We start from the raw sequence: 20,630 nt of genomic DNA, 5'->3' as shown, positions 1-20,630 counted from the left end.
ACAATATTTGACTATACTTTAAATTCTAAGTGAAGAAAATGTGTTCCTAGGAGGCTCTGTTCCCTTCCATTGCTTTTGACATAAGGAGACCCTGTCGTGGCCTGATGCTTTCTTTTCTTGAGTTCTTAACTCATGTTTCATGAACTTGGAAATCCTCCTCCTGTGTCTCACTAATTCTGTTGTATAAATTTCATTTCTGTCTTCTGCTACGCTGATACCACAGTATGCTGTGTAAACACCAAGCAGTTTTTGGTGCAATATCGTCAGGAAATGAGTGTAAAACAAATTTTGTCCTCCCACCCAACTGCCTAAAAACCCCTCACTGCCTTACATTGCCCTCAGAATAAATTTCCACATCCCTTACCGTGGAGCGGGAGTGAGATCTATTTACCTTTTTTTTTTGATCTTCCATCCCCATTTCTCGCCACTCCCCATTGCAGTCCAGGCAACCCTGGGTTGTCTCTTGCCTTTAAGGCCTGCTGGTAGTCTTCCCTCTGCGTGGAATACCTGGTCCTCAGACTGCGCCACGTTTGCAGCACATGCATAGATCTGTGTGGTGTTTAGATTAACGTTCTTCTCTCCTGCCAAACTGCACACTCCCTGAAGGCAAGCATCCCGTTCAGACTGCTGTGGTAAGACATGTAACAGACACTCCATAAATAAATAAATACATACATAGAAGAATGTATCTTTTTGCATTCAAATAAAATAAAAAGAATGTATCTTACCCCACTAGGTGTCCCCAGCGTCTAACACAGTGCCTGGTACATAATAGAGCACTCAGTATTTATGAATGAATAAATGTTAGTGATGATTTCTAAAGTCATAAAAATTTTCTCTTGCTTTCTTTTCTTTTTGACTATGGGCATTCTTATCGATTTGGTTTTCACATGATCTTCCTTACTTGAACCTCTTGCACTGAAGAAAAAAGTGCTTCTATAAAGTACTACCTTGCTGTTCCTTTATCTATTTCGAACCCTGATCAGAATAAAAACAGTAATGCAGTTAAGTTACCATATTGTGCTATTTGAAGTAAACAAACAAAAAAGAAACTGCTCCCAGGCTACCAATTTTAAAGTAGCAGCACATGAAACACCTCCTTGTTGCTATCCAAACAGCAATATTATTTTAGTAATGTTCTTTTTTTAAATTATAGGCAAGATCTGTTAGTTATTGTTATGTGTGCAAAATAATTTCATATAAACATGCAAAAGCACCCGTTCAGTGAAATGATCAGAGCTGAGAAGTACTTAGGGCAGACTGGGAAACCGCAGTGGATTTGAGGAGGGCAGGCAGGGTGTGTTGAAGAATCCAGCATTCGGGTATTAGTGCTTTAAAAGACTGGAACTGAGTTGGAATGAAACCCGTTGCATGGCAGCTGAGGGTAAATCCTTGCTGAGCTCTATCTCATAGGAGGGTCACAGTAGAAGGTGTTTATGTTATCCTCTGACAAAACATCGTCACATTGCCACAATGTGTTGGGTTCTATAAAGGTAGATGAAGCTTGCTTGCATGGATACCATAGGAAGCTATTTAAAAGACTAAAAGGTTTTCTTATGGGAAGCAAAGATTTATATCACTACCCGGGTGTTGGCCCAGTGTCGCACATCACCACACCTTTTATTCTGTGAGATTAGTGGGAATAAGAAAACAAGATGGCACTGAAACAGATGATCTGTGTTCAACTCTTCCACCTGGAAATAACTTTCCCTTTGACCCGAGCACTACAAAAGTGTGAATCGCCATGTTTATACACTTCACAGCACTCACCACATAGCATATACCTTCCCCAATGCCCTGTGCAGCTTCTGTCACTCTCTCCTACCATCCCCCATACACACACTCCATTACTAAGGGTGCTACCTCCAATTTCCAATTTTCTAAAAGGTTTGAGGGTTAATGATGAAATTTCAGTATTTAAAAAAAAAAAGATGAAATTTCAGTATTTTAGAAATTAAGCTATTCGTAAGTCATTGTGAACCATGAGAAGTGACTCCCACCTTCATGATTTTTTTTTAAACATCTATCTAATTTGAATCTCCCTGATGGCTAGTGATGATGAACATTTTTTCATGTGTCTGATAGCCATTTGTATGTCTTCATTGGAGAAGTGTCTGTTCATATCTTCTGCCCATTTTTTTATATGATTGTCTGCTTTGTGTGTGTTGAGTTTCAAGAGTTCTTTATAGATCCTGGATATCAACCTTTTGCCTGTACTGTCGTTTGCAAATATGTTCATCATCACTAGCCATCAGGGAGATTCAAATTAAAACCACATTGAGATACTACCTTACACCAGTTAGAATGGCCAAAATTGGCAAGACAGGAAACAACGTCTGTTGGAGAGGATGTGGAGAAAGGGGAACCCTCTTACACTGTTGGTGGGAATGCAAGTTGGTGCAACCACTTTGGAAAACAGTGTGGAGATTCCTCAAGGAATTAAAAATAGAGCTTCCCTATGACCCTGCAATTGCACTACTGGGTATTTACCCCAAAGATACAGATGTAGTGAAAAGAAGGGCCATCTGTACTCCAATGTTTATAGCAGCAATGGTCACGGTCGCCAAACTGGGGAAAGAACCAAGATGCCCTTCAACAGACGAATGGATAAGGAAGATGTGGTCCATATACACTATGGAGTATTATGCCTCCATCAGAAAGGATGAATACCCAACTTTTGTAGCAACATGGATGGGACTGGAAGAGGTTATGCTGAGTGAAATAAGTCAAGCAAAGAGAGTCAATTATCATATGGTTTCACTTATTTGTGGAGCATAACAAATAGCATGGAGGACAAGGGGAGATGGAGAGGAGAAGGGAGTTGAGGGAATTTGGAAGGGGAGGTGAACCATGAAAGACTATAGACTCTGAAAAACAATCTGAGGGTTTGTTTTGAAGGGGCTAGGGGTGGGAGGTTGGGGGAACCAGGTGGTGGGTATTGGAGAGGGCATGGAACACTGGGTGTGGTACAAAAACAATGAATACTGTTACATTGAAAAAATAAAATAAATTAAAAAAAAAGAAAAACTGAAATTAAAGTGAAGTAAATAAAGTGAAGGAAAAAAAGAAATCTATCTAAGCAAGTGCAGCCAGATAGGAAACTGAATTCAGATATAATTCTTTCAAAGGTAAATTCAGACATCCATTTTGGCAGAGAGTATATATAGTCATTCTGGGAAGCCGAAAAGAATGAACTGAAAAACTTTCTGGAATAAGTTTTAGAATGCATTAAGAAAAGTTTCTCAATGTTTTAGTATGATAATGACCTGCTTTCTAAAAAGAGGGTTAGAATGTGAGGTGTTTCCCCAGATTGTCTAACCTGATGTAGAATTCATTTGGGAAACTCTGTCTGGTGATTCTGCCTAAATGACAAAGATCTGTCTGGCCATTTAAAGCCGAATGACCCAGAGGGCATATTTCCACACGGCACATAGCACATAGTACATGTTGATGCCCAAGAAGCCAAAATAAATTTGTATCAAAATATTTATGGATTTGATCAAAGCTGTTAGAGTATCTTTTAAAAAACCACACGCACACACACACGCATACGTGTGTGCACACACACACGCATACATGCACACACACAGATCTACGTTTCTTATATTTTCAGATTCTATCTTCTGATGATATGAATGACAACCATAATCTTGTATTCAAGCAGCTTACATGTTTAACATAATGTGTTGTTGGGTTTCATAAATAAAACTCTCATGTGTTGGGTTCTTTTTTAAGATTAAGCAACACCATACTGTTGCCTTCCATCAGATTGGTAGAGAGATATATTCCTAGCACTGTTTAAGGTTATCAGCAAATCTTAGTATTTTCTAGTTAATAAATCAAAATTCAAGCTAGACTGAGCCAATCTCTTTCTGATTGGGCATGCTTTATGTCGTTCAGTACATGTAGCATGGGGTCTCCTTGAGTCCCCATTAAGTATAGTATACTACAGCGTTTGAGGTGCTGTCAGTTGAAGTGTATTGAAAAGAGGTATTTCTGTGTCTTGCAGTAGCTTCTTGTCAAGAGTGTTTCTAGGTGATCAGTTGAAAAATAACATCTCGGGACGCCTGGGTGGCTCAGTTGGTTAAGCAGCTGCCTTCAGCTCAGGTCCTGATCCCAGGGTCCTGGGATTGAGTCCCACATCCGGCTCCTTGCTTGGCAGGGAGCCTGCTTCTCCCTCTGCCTCTGCCTGCCACTCTGTCTGCCTGTGCTCGCTCTAGCTCCTCTCTCTCTGACAAATAAATAAATAAAATCTTAAGAAAGAAAAAAAAAAAAAAGAAAAAAGATAACATTTCAGTAAATCCCATTGCCCTCTGGCATGACAGCTCTATGAAGAATTCCTTGACACCATCCTAGCTACTAAGCACTCAGCACTGGGCTCAGCATAGTACACATCCTTATTTGAGTGTCTTCTACATAGCACACTCGGATGTTATAAACCTGCATGCCTACCATTGACGCTGTATCCTCGGAATGCCCTCGAAGAAACATGGGTGTTCACTTAAAATGCTTTTTAATGAACAGAACTTCGTAATTTTGACACCCACCTAAAAGGAAGAACTGTTGATTGTTCTCTCCATACGAAAAGTTCTGATATAGAGGACACTATAATAGTAGAAAGAATATATCTGTCTGCTAATCTTCAACTATCAGTTCCTCTTTATTTATAAAATCTAAATGTTTAGAGCTTGTGAAGAGAAATGAAAGCTCATCTCCACTGTGTATGAGAAAGAAAAGGGAAAGAGAACATTTGGGCAGGGTAGCAAGCTAGTTGGGTGGTGAGAAGGGGAAGGGTGAGGATTCCTTCTCCCGATGAATTAGGGAAGCATGACTTCCTTCTCTGTAGTTGCCTTGGAAATGGCAACAATGGTGTTGTGTGTGTGTGTGTGTGTCTGTGTGTGTGTGTGAGAACAGTTACAATAACTCAATAAAATGCTCTGTTTCCTCCCTGTCCAAGGATTTCCTGCTACAGATATTTACTGTGTTCCGAATATTGATACGCCCAGAGATGTTTCCAAAGGACTGGACTGTTATGCGCTTGGTGGCTAACAAGTAAGACTTTTAAGTTGACGATAACTGCAGCTTGTTATATGGAGGGGAGGAGGTACAAATGATTTTTCTAGTTTGATCTCCAGTTGGAAAGTTTATAAGTCCTGGGATTCTTTTTCTTTGTCTCTGAACTAACTTCTCCCATTCGAAAAATATATATATTACTATTTGTTTTAAGCAGGTGAAACAATAACATAGTTCAGAAACCAAACAATACAAGAAGAGTGTACATTGAGAAATCCTCCTCTCGCCTATTTTATTTATCCCTTATCCCCAGCCTATAGTTACCACTTTTATTTCCTTCTTGCATGACCTTCTGGTGTTCCTTTATAGAGAGCCTGGCAGGTAGCTTAATATATACACTATTTTGCACGTTGCTCTTTTGCTTAAAAATCCTGGCAGTCTTTCCACATTAATACGTAGAAAGCCCCTCATTCATTTATGTTCCTTTTTTTCTTTTATAGGCATATAATGTTCTGTTGAATCGGTGTACCATCATTTATTTAACCAGCCCTGTTGCTGGACACTTGAGGATTTTCTAATCTTTCTTAATTCATTTTAACTCAGCAGGATACCTTAAGCATCTACCATGTGCTCAGCACTAGGAGTAAGATATGATCCTCAAGTTGGACACATGAAGATTGAAGTTCCTTTTTTTTTTTTTTTAAAGATTTTATTTATTTATTTGACAGAGAGAGATCACAAGTAGGCAGAGAGGCAGGCAGAGAGAGAGGAGGAAACAGGCTCCCCGCTGAGCAGAGAGCCCGATGCGGGACTCGATCCCAGGACCCCGAGATCATGACCTGAGCCGAAGGCAGCGGCTTAACCCACTGAGCCACCCAGTCGCCCCTGAAGTTCCTTTTATACAGCCAAGAAATATGGCCAGTAGAGAGCTGAAAATAATGCTGTCAGCAAAATTTAGAGCTAGAGAAGACATTCGGGGAGATATTGACATAAAGTTGAATCTCTGAAGGTTGGCAAAATTAGCTTGTATTAGGCATATCCCAGGGGAAAAAAAATGATCAGAGTCAGTACTTGAAAGAGTAGGAGCCAAGAAAGGAGATTAGGCAGCAGCCTGAATGTCAGGAACCTTCCAGGAGAGTGTCATGGTGGTATCTGGTCTCACGCTTCCTGTCTCTGTCATCTCAGCATACAGAATGAAGGTGAAGTTCTTTAGGAAACTGAAGTACATTATGACCACACTCATAACGTACCGTTTCGTAAACATTCTTTCCTTCAAGTCTACATTTGCCTGCTTCTCCTTCTTCCTCTTGTCCAGCCCCAAACATCCTCATATTCAAGATAAAGGTTGAATTCTCCAGGTATCTATCTGTAGACCAAAGATACCATATGTCCTCCCCAGATGCCAGGTATGATGGTGGTAAGAGCCCCAGGAATGTAGGGTTGGATTTTGATAAGATACGCCTAATATGGCTTCTGCTGCAGTATACATTTATAGATGTGGAGGTGTTAAAACGAAGTGTTAAAAACTTGTGAAGTAACAAATAGTATAATATGGCATATTATATTTTACATAAGTACAGAAGCAGCTTTTCCATGTTCAAGACTAATTGAAACTCTTGAAATAGCTCTCTTTAGAATTTAGCATATTTAGTTGGGTATCTGTGAGTAGAATCAAGTATCTTTTCATCTGGATATCTGGCTGCCATAGGTTTAAAGGAAGCTATTGGTCATGTATCTGGCCTTATTACCAAAGATCTAACATTCTAGGTACATGCAGAGGGCTCTGAAGTGGTCCAGGGAGCCAGTTGGGAAGAGGTCCAGGCTGCTGATATCACCATCACAGAACATCATCATGTGGTCATTATGCCTGCCCTGTGTGCAGAGGGATGTTTTGACTTGAATTAGAATATTCAATGGCAAAAATTCAAACCAAAAATAAATTTGACATTTTGTTCCTTATCCACACAGGCTCTGCTCGAGCTTCCTGAAAACCGTGACCACAATGTGCCTTTTTAAAAATTAAACACTGTCTCTTTCTTTCTCTTTCTACCTACATAAAAATCTCTGCTCCATTTATGAAGATTCATGGTCACACAAATGGGTAACAGACTTGGAAGTATAGATTCTGCTTTTGAGTAAATACATCATGTTCAAGATCTTTATCTATAGCGTTAACCAAACAGGAGCATGGGTTAGTTTAGGATGAGCTCTGTGTAATACATCTAAACAGAAGATGCTCCCAAAGCAAACCCAAGAAAAAGGCCATCAGCCTTTGCTAAATGCAGTAACATCATACTCTTGCCACTCCAGTCGGTGCTGATAAGAAATGGGCACTGTTTTTCCACGGGTGATGGCAAGTCCGACCCAATTTGGAGAGAGGACTCCAGGGTCTGGTAGAGAACACCTGCCAAGTTGGAACAGACACTGTTCTATGCTGCTCTGCTTCCCACTCTACTCCCCATGCAAACACCCTAGCCATTTCCCATTTAAATTATGAAACCATGTAAGATTTTTCTTGCCTTATGAATGCAGTATTTTCTAGAATATACTAGAAATCCATAAAAAAATATTAGCCACTACTATACTGGTAAAAAGGTAAATTTCTGAAAGATGTTAAAGATATTTGAAATATGTTAAAGAGAGGGGCACCTAGGTAGCTCAGTCGGTTGAACGTCCAACTCTTGACTTTGGCTCAGGTTGTGGTCTTGGGATCAAGCCCTGTTTGGCTCTGCTCAGCAGGGAGTCTCCTTCTCTCTCTCCCTCCCCCTCTCCTCCTTTATCCCCCCACCCCGCCCCGCATACACACACACACACTTGGGTATACTCTCGCCCACTCTCTTTCTCTCAAATAAATAAATAAAATCTTTTTTTTTAAATGTTAGCTTACATTGAAAAGAAAACACTATCATTTGCTAAACTGTAGAAGCAAGGGCTAGATCCACATCTCTGAAGCTTACCACCTTTCTTCCATGGTGCTTTTTTTTTTTTTTTTAAAGATTTTATTTATTTGACAGACAGAGATCACAAGTAGGCAGAGAGGCAGGGAGAGAGAGGAGGAAACAAGCTCCCTGCTGAGCAGAGAGCCCGATGCAGGGCTCAATCTCAGGACTCTGCGATCATGATCCGAGCCAAAGGCAGAGGCTTTAACCCACTGAGCCACCCAGGCGCCCCTCCATGGTGCTTTCTTAGACAAACATTTGATCAGGGCCCCTAAAAGAGGCATTTTTACCCAAACTCCCACTTGTACTGCCCACTCTGTGCTTAATACATGTCAAACTGATAGTAACTAGCTGAAAAGTCACCACTGCCCTACCCTTAAATGCAACTGAATAGCTCATCCCTCAAAATACGTATTCTTTGATGTGTTGGTCCTTTCTTCCCATTTTGAAGTAGGTTTAAAGCCTTTAACTTTCATCTGTAAACTATGTTGTCCCAAGTCCTGTGGCTTGCCTGCTTTATGTGAAGTCCTACCAAAAGATGTGACCAGACACTTGATGATTAGTATGGTCTTGTGTTTATTTCCACCTGAATGTCCAATATTGGGCAACACGGTAAGTCTGTCCAGCCTAACTTGCTCAAGGATGAGACATGTGTCTCTCTTGCTTGTTTGCAAAGCTATGTTATGCCCACTGTTAAGTTCTTGGTAGATGTTTCTGATGAGAACAACTGCTCAATTTGAGAAAGAAGGAACATAAGGGAGATGAAAATTAAGTACCAAAAATACAGGACACTTTGAGACAAGCTTCTCTCCACCCCCTTCCCATACACATTGCAAAATATAGTACAAAAATAAAGTCACAGCTTTATACATTTTCAAAGAGATAAATCTTAGACTTGCTTACTGAGGAAGGTAAAATATTCTGGCCTTACAGTTGAAAGTTCAGGCCCTTATTTTCTTTATCCTGTGTGCATGTTGGCTTCAAATGTAGCATACATTTTCTTTTGTGCTTTTTCTCACCAAACACTGAATTATATAGTTGACTTTTACCTTCAACTAATTTAGCTTTCAAATGAGAAGAGTGTAGCAAATAGGCAATTTATGGATCCAAAGATTCTTAGGGAAGGTCATTCATTTATTTACTGACCCATCGATTCAGCAAATATTTTTTCAGTGTCTAAAGTATAAAATAAATGCTGTACAGATAGAGCATAGTTCTTTGAAGATGTTTATGAAAGAAAATTTGTTCTGAACTGGGATTGGAAGCCTCTTTCATTAGGAAATAAAACTTGAGCTGAAAGCCAAAGGAGGAGTTAACAGGCAGACAGAAAAGGAAGAATGTTCTTAGCAGGAATAGCTTATACAAGGGCCCTGTGGTCAGAGTAGATATGGCACATTCAAGGAACTGAAAGACTGTTAGTGTGGCTGGAACATGAGGCAAGAAGGAACCTGTAACGATGAGGTTAGAAAAGGAAGACGGGGCCCAAATATTAGGGAGTAGAGAAGGATTAAAAGAAACCAAGAAGAGGGCACTTGGTTAAGCATCTGCCTTTTGCTCAGGTCATGATCACAGGGTCCTGGGACTGAGCATCACATAGGGAATCCCTGCTCAGTGGGGAGTCGGCTTCTCCCTCTCCTGCACTCTGCCCCAACTCATGTGCGAGCTCTCTCTCTCTCTCTCTGAAATAAATTAATAAGTTTTTTTTGTGGGGTTTTTGTTTGTTTTTTTTTTTTTTTTTAGAAAAGAGGGAGAGAAACCAAGAAGGATCAGTTAGGAGCTTAATACAGCAATCCAGCTAAGATGTTAATGGCTTGAACAGGTAGATTACAGTGAATGTAGTAAGACTGATATTGAAGATCAAGGTAACATAATTTGCAGATGACGGGATGTGGATGGCAGAGAAAAAAATGGAAGATTTGCCTTTAGAATTTTGGCCTGAACAGAAGGATGAAGGCTAGTGCCATTCACTTGGGTGGGGAGATACCAGAGGAGAAACTTTGGGGGTGGGGCAGGTGAAGAGTCTTGGGTAAAACAGGAGTCTGGAACGCTCATAGATATCTTAGTGGAAACAGAAGAGGAAGCTAAACCTGCTTACATGGAGCTGAGGGGAGAGGTTAGGGCTAGAGATGTGCCTTGGAGGGTCACCAGCCTATGGATGATATTTGAAGCCATGGCACCGAATGAGAGCGCCGGGAAGAGAGCAGATTAAAAAGAAAAAAGTACTTAGGACGTGGCTGTAGAGCATGCTGCCATTTTAACGGTCAAGACATGGAGAAACATCTAGCCAAAAAGACTGAAAAGGAGCAGACCATGATTTAAGATGAGACCCAGCAGAGTACCATGTCCTGCGAAGAAGGTATTTATTTCATGAGGGAAGGAGTATCAAGAGCCGCTGGAGGTTGGAGATGATGAAGACTGACAGTTGCCCCCGGATCTGGCAGTGGAGTGGAGATACGGATGACCATAACATGTGCTCTTCCAGGGCACTGATGGAGGAGGAAGCCTTGTTAGAGTGAATTCAAGAACAGCTAGGAACTGAGAAAGTGAAAACAGCTCTTTAGAAGTTTTGCTGTGGAAAGGGGCAGTGAAATGGGGATCTGGAAGGAGTTGAGGGACGAGGACTCTTTAAGATATGGAATAACATTGTATTTTGGCTTACAAATAGGCATGGCTCAGCAAAGACAGAAGTACTGATGCTACCGAAGAAAACAGGAATAAGTGAAGGAACAAGTTGGGCAGGGGAAGGGAGTGGGGTTGGGACAAGTGCAGGAGAGCAGTGTGCCTGCCGAGAACTGCCGGTTCCCTCTGCACGAGCAGCTGGCCCTGGAAAGGCAACCAACCACATCGGCGTGCACTTTAGTTTAGCTGGCATTGCTTTTTGCGGTAAAACTTTCTCAATGAACGAAGTGCCACACTTAGAGTAGCTCTGATCTTGTGCACACAAAGAAAGCTTGGCCTTAGCTAGGAGCGTTGGCCCAGGAACAGGAGGGAAGACAGAATATGCGATGAAAATTGGGGAGGTTGAGCAGCTAATCTGCTGAGTACCCATGAACACCGCTAACCCCTCTTTTTTGCTGTAGGTGGTGGTGTTTTTCTATTAGGGTAATAATCCTTGTACAAGTTTACTGTCTAGGGAGAGATAAGATACTGATTTTTACCCAGACTATCCATTACCCAGATGAATGTGCCGAACTTAAATAGCGACAGCTAATATTTATAAGAACCTCCCGCGTACTTCATGTGCTGGTGAGTTGTGAGGAGCTGGCAGGAAGAATGAATCCAGGAATGAGAGGCTTCCTTAAGATCTGAGCCCGATGGGCTAAAACTGAGCCCGTTGACACATGAGTGACTTTCTGCTGGTACTGCTCACTGGAGAAGGTCAAGAGAGTTTTTAAAATCCCTAAATCTCTGTTTCAGTCTTTTCTTGTTCTTCCTCACCCACGCGGCATGCTTCCTTGACTAAAAGCACAATCACTCCATTTCCTGCTTCCATTTTGGCTTACACTGTGCCCTCCCCTTGGAGTGCCTTCAGTCCGTTCTTCAAAATAGCTTTTAAAAAGACATAAAGTGTTTTACCAGCTTCTCATTTTAGAATTACCTAGTACGCAAATAAGTACAACAAAGCGTAGGTTTAGATATAGTGGTGAGGCTACAGTCATTCAGTAAAACTGACTGTGGGCTAGGCCCTTGGTGAAACAGTGGTTCACAAGGCCAGATCCCCCAACATCACTGCTCTCCAAGTTCCAATCCTTGGCGGTCTTCTCCTCCATCTGTGACACAGTCCCCAAAATGAGACAGGTTGATCACATGCATTAGAATCGTCCCATTCAGGGTGCCTGGGTGGCTCAGTGGGTTAAAGCCTCTGCCTTCAGCTCAGGTCATGATCCCGGGGTGCTGGGATCAGGCCCTGCATCTGTCTCTCTGCACAGTAGGGAGCCTGCTTCCTCCTCTCTCTCTCTCCACCTACTTGTGATCTCTCTCTGTCAAATAAATAAAGAAACAAACAAAAATCTTAAAAAAAAAAAAAAAATTGTCTCATTGGGCCCCCTCTGGAGCTCACCAGGCCATCGGCGGCGGTAAGGCCCTGAAGTCTTAAAATTCCTCCAGGTGATTTTGTCAGCTACGCTAAATCTTGTGGACCGCCAGCTTAGATCAGTTCCCTGACTGGCCTTCAAGGACTTGCCTTTGCCCCCAGTGTCTTTGTGTTGATTTCTCCTACCCCTATTCATCCACCAGGTTGTAGCGAAGTTGTTGTTCTCCACCATTAGAATTCCATAGGTTTTCAATGTGTAAACATTAGTCTTGTTGAAACCCAGTTTCTCCTCAAGCTGCTTCTCCAAGTCCAGGTATAATCTGTGGAGGTGGCCTTTTGCTTAAGCATATTATCAGGTCCAAGTAGTTTACCACAGACAAATTAAAAGTAGATGAGGTTTCAATAGCAGGGAGATAGCCTTGCCTCAGAACTTTCTAAATGCCAGAATGAGGTGGCAGCTGAAAATCTTGAAGCAAAAACTTTGATTTCCTGTGCACCAGTTCCTCTTTCATGTGTAAATCTTGTGGTGCTGTGCCCATGGATGAAGGTTGTGGGAAGTCATCCTTGTGCCTACACTTCTGTGGCAGCCATCAGTCATTTGACCATTTGTAGTAACAGATTGCAAAGCTTTCTTGGCTATGGAAGTGGAGTGTTGAGATTTGAGATGTCCTTATATTCAGAAACTGAGTCATGAGTAAAAGAATAAAACCAAAGGAGCCACATGGTTTTGGAAAAACTGGAACAAGTAAAGAAAGATCCCTAAACACCCCCAGTATTGACCACAATGAAGGAAAAATAATGTACAAATGCCATTAGCTGGCTTGGAGCCTGTGTGCCCGGATCCTGACTCAGTGCTGAGTTACTGTACAAAGCTCTGGGAGCTGCCTCCGTGACTTGGGCTGAGTGTTAGAAGCATAAATGCAAAACATTTGAAGTAGACTCACTTTACGTCCTTCTAGTTCTGAGAAGTCTTGTTTTTGGAGGTCTTACCTCTCAACATATCAAACATATTAAATAGATCCACACACCACATTTTACTGAAGAGAGAAAGTGAAAAGCAATTTTTACATTTTGCTTTTTAAGTTATTGGCCTATGAGTGAGTCATTTAACTCCGTTTGCTTGTGATTTCTCAGCATTTCTGTATGTTTAGGAATTCCTGTGAAGTTGTAAAAGGTAACCTATCCTTTTTTTTTTTTAAATATCATAGATGTCGCCTAAATATGAAATTGGACAAGCAATGTAATAAGTAATGTTGTATTCTGTGGACATGCAATGAACTTAATTTTAGTTGTTATTTTGCAGTTTTAATTTTTGGTCCCATAACATTTTTTCAGGTCTTTGCATTTTCCAAAGCTTCTCCAAAGATCATGGTCCTATGCCCTGTACCTCTTGGTGCCTAAGGATGGCACCGCCTTGGTGAGAGGACAAGGTGTTCAATCTAGAACAAGGACTGCATTCCCCATTTAAGAACTACCAAATATAATGACTGGCATGGAATTCTAGAAGCCAGGAGAATGTGAAGCAGAGTTTGTTGGAAGGTTTTTCTGGCTTAGTCCTCTGAAGAGCCTTGCTCTTCAAAGGGTGGACCAAGGATGACCAGCAAGAGCATCCCCTGGAGCTTGTTAGAAATGGCAGGGTCTCGGGCCCCACCTTAGGCCTACTGAGGCAGAATCTGAATTTTAACTAGATCACAGGGTACCCACTAATGTCTGAGAAGCACTGCTTTGTCTAGAGAAGTGGTTCTCGGTTCTGGGTGCACCTGAGAATCACCTGGGTGTCCTGACACTCCTGCTGTCCAGGCTGTACCCCAGTCCATTCATTAGCATCTCTGGGGGTATCTCTCTGTATTTTAAAGGCTCCTGGGTGATCCACAGAGCCACTAGGTTAAGACTCACTGGGTGACAGTGAGGCCAATAAGCTGTGGATGTTGTTTGTGTGTTTGGGACCCAACATATAAATAACAAATGGGTCATCTTTGCCGTGGAATAACCTTCTTACTTGGAAGGTTGAATGTGTTGGCTGCTTTCCAGGACATTAGGTCCAATAGTCTAAATCCCAGATATGCCCTGTTTCACTACCACTGTATGCTCATCCAGTTATGGTTATGGGCCAGAAAGTGGGTTTTTTATGTGATACTCAGGCATAGTGGGACTGTGTGTATTTCTCCATTGAATACCAAAGCAGAACATCTGTGCTTAGAACCCCATGTTAAGGATGAACTACTTCCTCCTTGCTAGCATTCCATTATCTGATAATTAAGCTTTAGTTTCATAATGTAAGTTTTAGAGAAACTACTTTGGGAATTTTAATGATTTCTTCAGTTATCATCATTGATTTTGCTAGTGGCTATGGAAAATTGCCACTTAATACTGTTACTTGCAGGTGATTTATCTCTTTAATAGGATAGTCACTGAGGGACGCCAGTCTCCTGTTTGGGGTGGGAGTGGAGATACCACAGGACTTTTCATTTTCATGGGCTTTGCTTATACTTAACTTTCACAGTAAGATTCTTTGAAAGATGTAATTGACATACATAAAATGTACGTGCTTCCTCACGGTACAGCAGGTGCCTGAGGAATGATGGTTTTTCTTCTCCTTCCCTTTCTTTACCTTTAGCTATTCTCATTCAGTCATCCAACCACTTAGTCTCATTAATATTCCCCTATCCCAGGAGAAGGCTATCATAGTGAATTTTCTAGCAGATATCGATAATGAACCTTTATGTTTCAAAGACTGTAAATATTCTTCTAATTAGTAAATATCCCTCTAGTCCAGGTTTTACCAATAAGATAATCAAGGTGTGAAGTTGGTGGGGTGTTTTGTTTTATTGGAGGTCATGTGCTGAGAACTAAAGTCTTGCAGACACTCCCCGGGGCATGCGTCTTAGCAGAGGCTGAGGAGGTTTTCAGGATCAACCATATATATACCATTAATATATAGTATTTTGGAGAATGACCTGTGTTCTTTCAGTGTAATGCTGTATGTAACATTAAATGAACCAGTTGGATATGCATTCAGTTTTGAATGTCGATTCATCTTTCCCTAATTTCTCCAGCCCTGAGATGCCCCATTCTCTGAATGGCCTTACCACCCACTAGCAGTTTCACACAGCTTAGTGCTGGATTATAGACAATTTCACAGTCTGTAATGGTTTCTTTCATGGCATTCTGTCACCAGGAGAGAGGGAGTCTGCCTTCCATAGCTCTTGCCTGCCCCATAATACCTTAAACGGGGGAGAACAGAGAGAAGATCTCTCATAAATTCTCAATATATTCTCTCACTTCATCCATTTCATCTTTGGGCTCCAGTTTCTTGTTCTGTATTTTTTTTTAAGTATGGCTTTCTTCCATGTTCATCAAATGTGGAACACTAAACTTGGATTAATCATTTTGCTTTGTTCAGAAATTAATAAAAGCATTATAAAACATCAGGAGATTGATATATTTCTGCCTGAGTCATATGATCTCATAGATCTGGGTATCATTTTACAAAGAACCCAACTTCAGTGATGGATTTTTTTGGGGGGTGGGGGGGCTGGTGTTCCTTTTTCCTGTTTCAAATACAAGTCATCTAAGATTGTTTCACGTTGGGGCACCTGGCTGACTCATTCTGTAGAGCATGTGACTCATGATCTGGAGGTAATGAGTTCAAGCCCCATGTTGGATATAAAGATTACTTTAAAGAAAATTTTAAAAAGTTAGCACATGGTATTCAAGGAATATTGTTCAACATGCTTCCTGAAGGTTTTCTTTTCTTTTCCTTTTTTAAAGGATTGATTGATTGATTGATTTTTGGGAGGGTGGGGTGGGGAGGGGAGCAGAAGCAGAGGGAGAAGGAGAGGGAAAGAATCCCAAGCCGACTTCACACTGAGCACGGAGCCTGACATGGGGCTTGATCTCAGGACCCTGAGATCATGACCTGAGATGAAACCAAGGGTTGGATGCTTAACTGACTGAGCTACGCAGGTGCCCCTGAAGGTTTTCTCCTTCTACCTTAATTGTTTTTTATTCTTATCTAATAAATAATTTTCACATGTGAAGTTTCCAATTTAAAATGTTCTCTTTTTTTTTTTTAATCACTAGTGTTATTATTACAACAGTTCTATACCTGTCTGATGCACTTCGTAAGAACTTCTTAAATGAAAACTTTGACTATAAAGTAAGTATCCATTTGGATGACTCTCCTGTCTGAGCTGAGATCTTTCACCTTGTACTTGAGGAAATCACCTAACATATTTTCTTTCTCTTAATAATAGGAAAACATATTTATTCCACCTACCCCAAATTAATCTTGGGCTATATTAGCTTTAATGATGAATATTAGAAGTTTTCATTATATTTGTGAACAAGATAGGGCTATAATCATGCTTACCAACCTAGTGGAAATCATAGTGCTTAAGTGGATGTAGTTTCTTGTTGTTACTATAAATTTTCATTCTTCTTTCTTGTATGGTCCTCATATGTGACAAGGGGAACTTGGAATATGTTTTTAGGACTTTTTTTAAAGTAGAGTTTATATGAAGAAAATGTTTACAAAGTAAATGCTTCAGTTCCTTTACTTCTCCATCATCACATTTTTTTTAGAATGAATTAATGAAAAGAAACAAAATAAAAGATTGGTAAAATTCTTTAAGGCAGAACTTTTGGTACATCTATAATATAATTTGGTATGCCTAAGAATTCTTAATATACTATTTTCTAAATGGAAGATGATAAATGGTAAACAAGGATGGGAATGCCTATTTTGGCTTCCCTTCTTAATGATGTTTTCAGGTTTTGGCATCTGTATTTCCTATTCTTTTTAAATAACCTTTTTCATATTCAACATTGAATAAACTGTCCCTATTGGATAACTAGACAATACAAAAAAAAGCACAAATCAGTGAAAACCAATGGAATTTAAAGTTTGTATACTATGTCTTTATATCATACCATGCAATAATAAATATATGAAAATTTCATGATTACAACTCTGCTGTTTTAATATTTAGTTGTTTCTGCTATTTTATTCTTAGAAATTACTCTATGTGCCTTCTTACAATATAAAACTTGGCATATATCCTTAATTATTTTTTGGATATATATTTGTAAGTGGAACAATGAGTTAAGGGTTATGCCAATTATATTTGATTTCCTATATATCTACCAACCTAAAATTACTGACTAAAATTCATATTTTAGTTTAGTTTAGTTTGTGAAGTATCTGTTCTTGACTTTTTCATTATTTTTCTCATTCTTATATTTTTTGTTTATAAGAGCTCTTTATATATAAAAGATATTAATTCTTTATGATGTTTCTCCTTATTACTTCCAATTTTACTTGGTGTCCATGAAGAAGTAGTTTCCTTCCATTATGTCATATGTTTTTGGTGAAGTTTATTTCTGGGAATTTTATTCTGATCTCTTTCTGGTGCTGTTTTTGGTATAAGAAACCTTAAACTCAAAAGATTTGTCTGGGCAGGGAATTTTTACATACTGTCTGAATTTAAAGCAATTAGCATACCCAGGGAAGTGTATGCCTTTTTTTTTTTTTTTAAATTCTCCATTAAAAGGAGTTCCAAAAATGAATCCTTGCAGGAATAAAATAAACCAACTTATACCTCAGACATATTATAAGAGAAACAAAGGATTTAACATACACCAGGGACCTTAAGAAACCTGGGGTATGGCCCGGAAGCAGTATAGAAATAGATAGTATTTATTTGCTTTCCCTCTTTGTTACAGCAAATTTCAAGCATGTGTAAAAGCAGAGAGAATAGTGTGATGAGCCCCCATGTACCCATATCCAGATTAAACTATTATCCACACGGGGCCAATCTTACTTCAACTCTACCTCCATCCACTTACCACTTTTGAAGCAAATCCAAGATATGTCACTTAATCTGTAAATATTTTTGTAAACTATAGCATTTAAATGTTTTGTTCTTGTTTTAGATTTGGGATTCTTACTTTTACCTTGCCGTCATTTTTATCAACCAGTTGTGTCTTCAGTTAGAGATGTTCACACCTTCCAAAAAGAAGAAGGTGTTAGAAAAGTAAGTACCAATGTATAATTGGGTGGGGAGTATGAGGTAAATCAAATGTTGTGCCTTTAAGAGGGCATTTGGTTTAAATGATTCATAAATCAGGTATCCGTAACTGGAAATGACAGTGGAGAGGCAATGAGCAAGAGGACAAGCAATCTTTTCTGGAAATTTTGAATTTACTTATACTTTTTTTTGGGTGAGGGAGCTCCATCTTTCAGCAATCAGTGTATTATAGTAGCAAATTAATTAGAGGACAGATCTATTTCATTAAAGGATTTATATAAGGATTTGCATTAGAAGCATCAAGACATCTACATTAAATATCTTTAATTACAAACATAGTGTCTTTTAATTCAGAAGAGACAAAAATACTTCTCTGTCCCAAAGAGACACAAATACTTCTTTGTTTTGAAGACTTTGTATCAGATTTGCTTTCTGCTTTATTTCAGGTATGGTGACATGCGTGTCACAATGGGTTGTGAAATTTTCAGCATGTGGCAAAACCTAGGTAAGTAATGGAAAGAGAAGCCACCTCCATTGTGCAGTTTGTCACTGTACTTTTAAGGGTATAAATGAAGAAGGACAACTTACAAGTAACAGTGTTTAGATCAGTAAAGTCATCCTTAGAATGTAATTGATATTTTGGCATTGAATATGGTTATAACTAACTTTTTAAAATTGGTATCTGTCTGAAAAATCATCTTACCTTTGTGTGTTTCATTAATAAATGATAAATTTTATTATCTAGCATTGCTCCAATAATACACACGTGTTCAGTAATGAGCTAACCTTTCAGAATTTGGGATTGTAACAACTCAAAATTTCTAGAACTCTGAGCTGAGTCTATGAATCGTAACAGATTTAGAATTAAATTTATGAAACACTGACTTGCGCACCAGTACTCTTAAAAACACCACGGACCTATATCATAAGGATTTTAAAGCCTGTGCAGTTGCTAAGAAACTATTAGATTCAATCTGGTTAATCCGACACAGCAGATAGAGCGTACTGCTCCGGCAAATTGATGACCCAGACCTGGTTGCATGGAGAAGAATAATATTGGGAAAACAGATTGTTTTACCATCGCATTGGCACAGGGTTTCTTTCTAGAGATTCCAGCTTTTTAGATTTTGTATGCTAACTATGCAAGTTTATAGCATTCATTTACTATTACTGCATGGTAAACTTCTTACGATTCATTAAAGTGATGGGCCTATTTGAAGTGAATATGTAATGATCTAAAAGCATCTCTCCTCTTGGACTCATCCAAGTACAACTTGGAAATGGCAGGATTTGTTTTCTGTAAATGAAAACAGAACCATTAGCGTTTTACTTCCATTTATTTACAGAGTGATTTTTGACCAATACATGCATAGCAATATTCATAGCAATTTGAGGAAGACTTGTTCTATAAAACTGAGCCCAGTGTTCGGTACTTGCTGGTAATTTCAGAAAATAAAAGTGAGTTGGCATCTGGAAAGCAGCCTCCAGCTGTCTAAGGGCAGCCAGAAGTCCACGATGTATCTTTAGAGTCAGCCCAAAAAGAGCAGGAGTTTGTCTCATTTGAAGAGTACTCCTTTCAGTCTTCAGTTTTTGTTCATTCTCTGTGTTGTTTTTCAAAGCCCTGTAGTGTCTATATTGCGTTTGGCATTAATTTAACAAGATGTTATTATGCCAGTACTCTTTAGAACATTGGTTCTCATATAAGCCAGCAGCAGCAGCACCTGGGAGCTTGTGGGGAAGAGAAGTCATCTGGCTCCGCCCCAGAGCTGTTGATTCTACTGAAACAGAATCACGGAGAGAGTGGGACACAGCTGAGTTTTCACAGGTTCTCCAGGCGGTTCTTGGCTAAAGATTGAAAAGCACTGCTTAGATACTCTCCCTTTTCTCTGTTCTCCCAGCCCTAGAGGCTAGCTCTAGCTCAGTTATGGCAGTCTGTTAGAAGGCTCCTTAGGGGCACCTGGGTGGCTCAGTGGGTTAAAACCTCTGCCTTTGGCTCAGGTTATGGGCTCTCTGCTCGGTGGAGAGACCGCTTCCCCCACTCCCTCTCTGCCTGTTCTCTGCCTACTTGTGATAAATAAGTTAATAAAATCTTAAAAATATATATATATAAAATATATATATAATATATATATAAAATATAAAAAATAAATAAATATAAAATAAATAAATAAAAATAAAAATATATATAATATAAAAATATATATATATGTATATACATATATGTATATACATATATACATATATATTTATATATATATGTATATAAATATATTTATATATTTATATATTTTTATATTTTTATAATAAATATATTTATATATATATATATATATATATATAAAGGCTCCTTAGACTCAACTATGGATTCCCAGCAGGACCTAGTTCAAAACAGGGTGGGTGTAAATTTTCACTTCATTCTTTGGTTTTCGGGTTATTTCCCTAGAGTTGTGTCCTGACTTATCTGAGACTTCCAAAACCCAAGGTGAATTTTAAAGGTCACTGCTATTGTGCAACAACTAGAATGGCGAAATGTTCAGAAATGTTGAAGCCTCTCTTCCAACATACAATATTCTTACAAAATGATAAGAAAAATTAAGTGTTCAAAGTACTGTTTTA

At 39.4% G+C, this 20,630-nt stretch overlaps 1 protein-coding gene across 4 annotated transcripts in view; it reads left to right on the top strand.

Annotated features, from left to right (window-relative positions):
- The window catches only part of DOCK4 (dedicator of cytokinesis 4), a 430,453-nt gene that overhangs the window by 336,058 nt on the left and 73,765 nt on the right, over positions 1-20,630 (top strand). For all 4 annotated transcript variants that reach the window (XM_044246395.1, XM_044246396.1, XM_044246394.1 and 1 more), the window contains exons 27-30: positions 4,958-5,052; positions 16,069-16,144; positions 17,920-18,020; positions 18,461-18,519. In XM_044246395.1, coding sequence (XP_044102330.1) covers positions 4,958-5,052; positions 16,069-16,144; positions 17,920-18,020; positions 18,461-18,519 — 331 coding nt within the window. The remainder of the gene's footprint in view (positions 1-4,957; positions 5,053-16,068; positions 16,145-17,919; positions 18,021-18,460; positions 18,520-20,630) is intronic.

This window comes from Neovison vison, chromosome 4 (assembly GCF_020171115.1).
Source record: "Neovison vison isolate M4711 chromosome 4, ASM_NN_V1, whole genome shotgun sequence".
NCBI lineage: Eukaryota > Metazoa > Chordata > Mammalia > Carnivora > Mustelidae > Neogale > Neogale vison.
The sequence above is the reverse complement of the archived record's forward strand: the minus strand, read 5'-3'. Positions and strand labels throughout refer to the sequence as shown.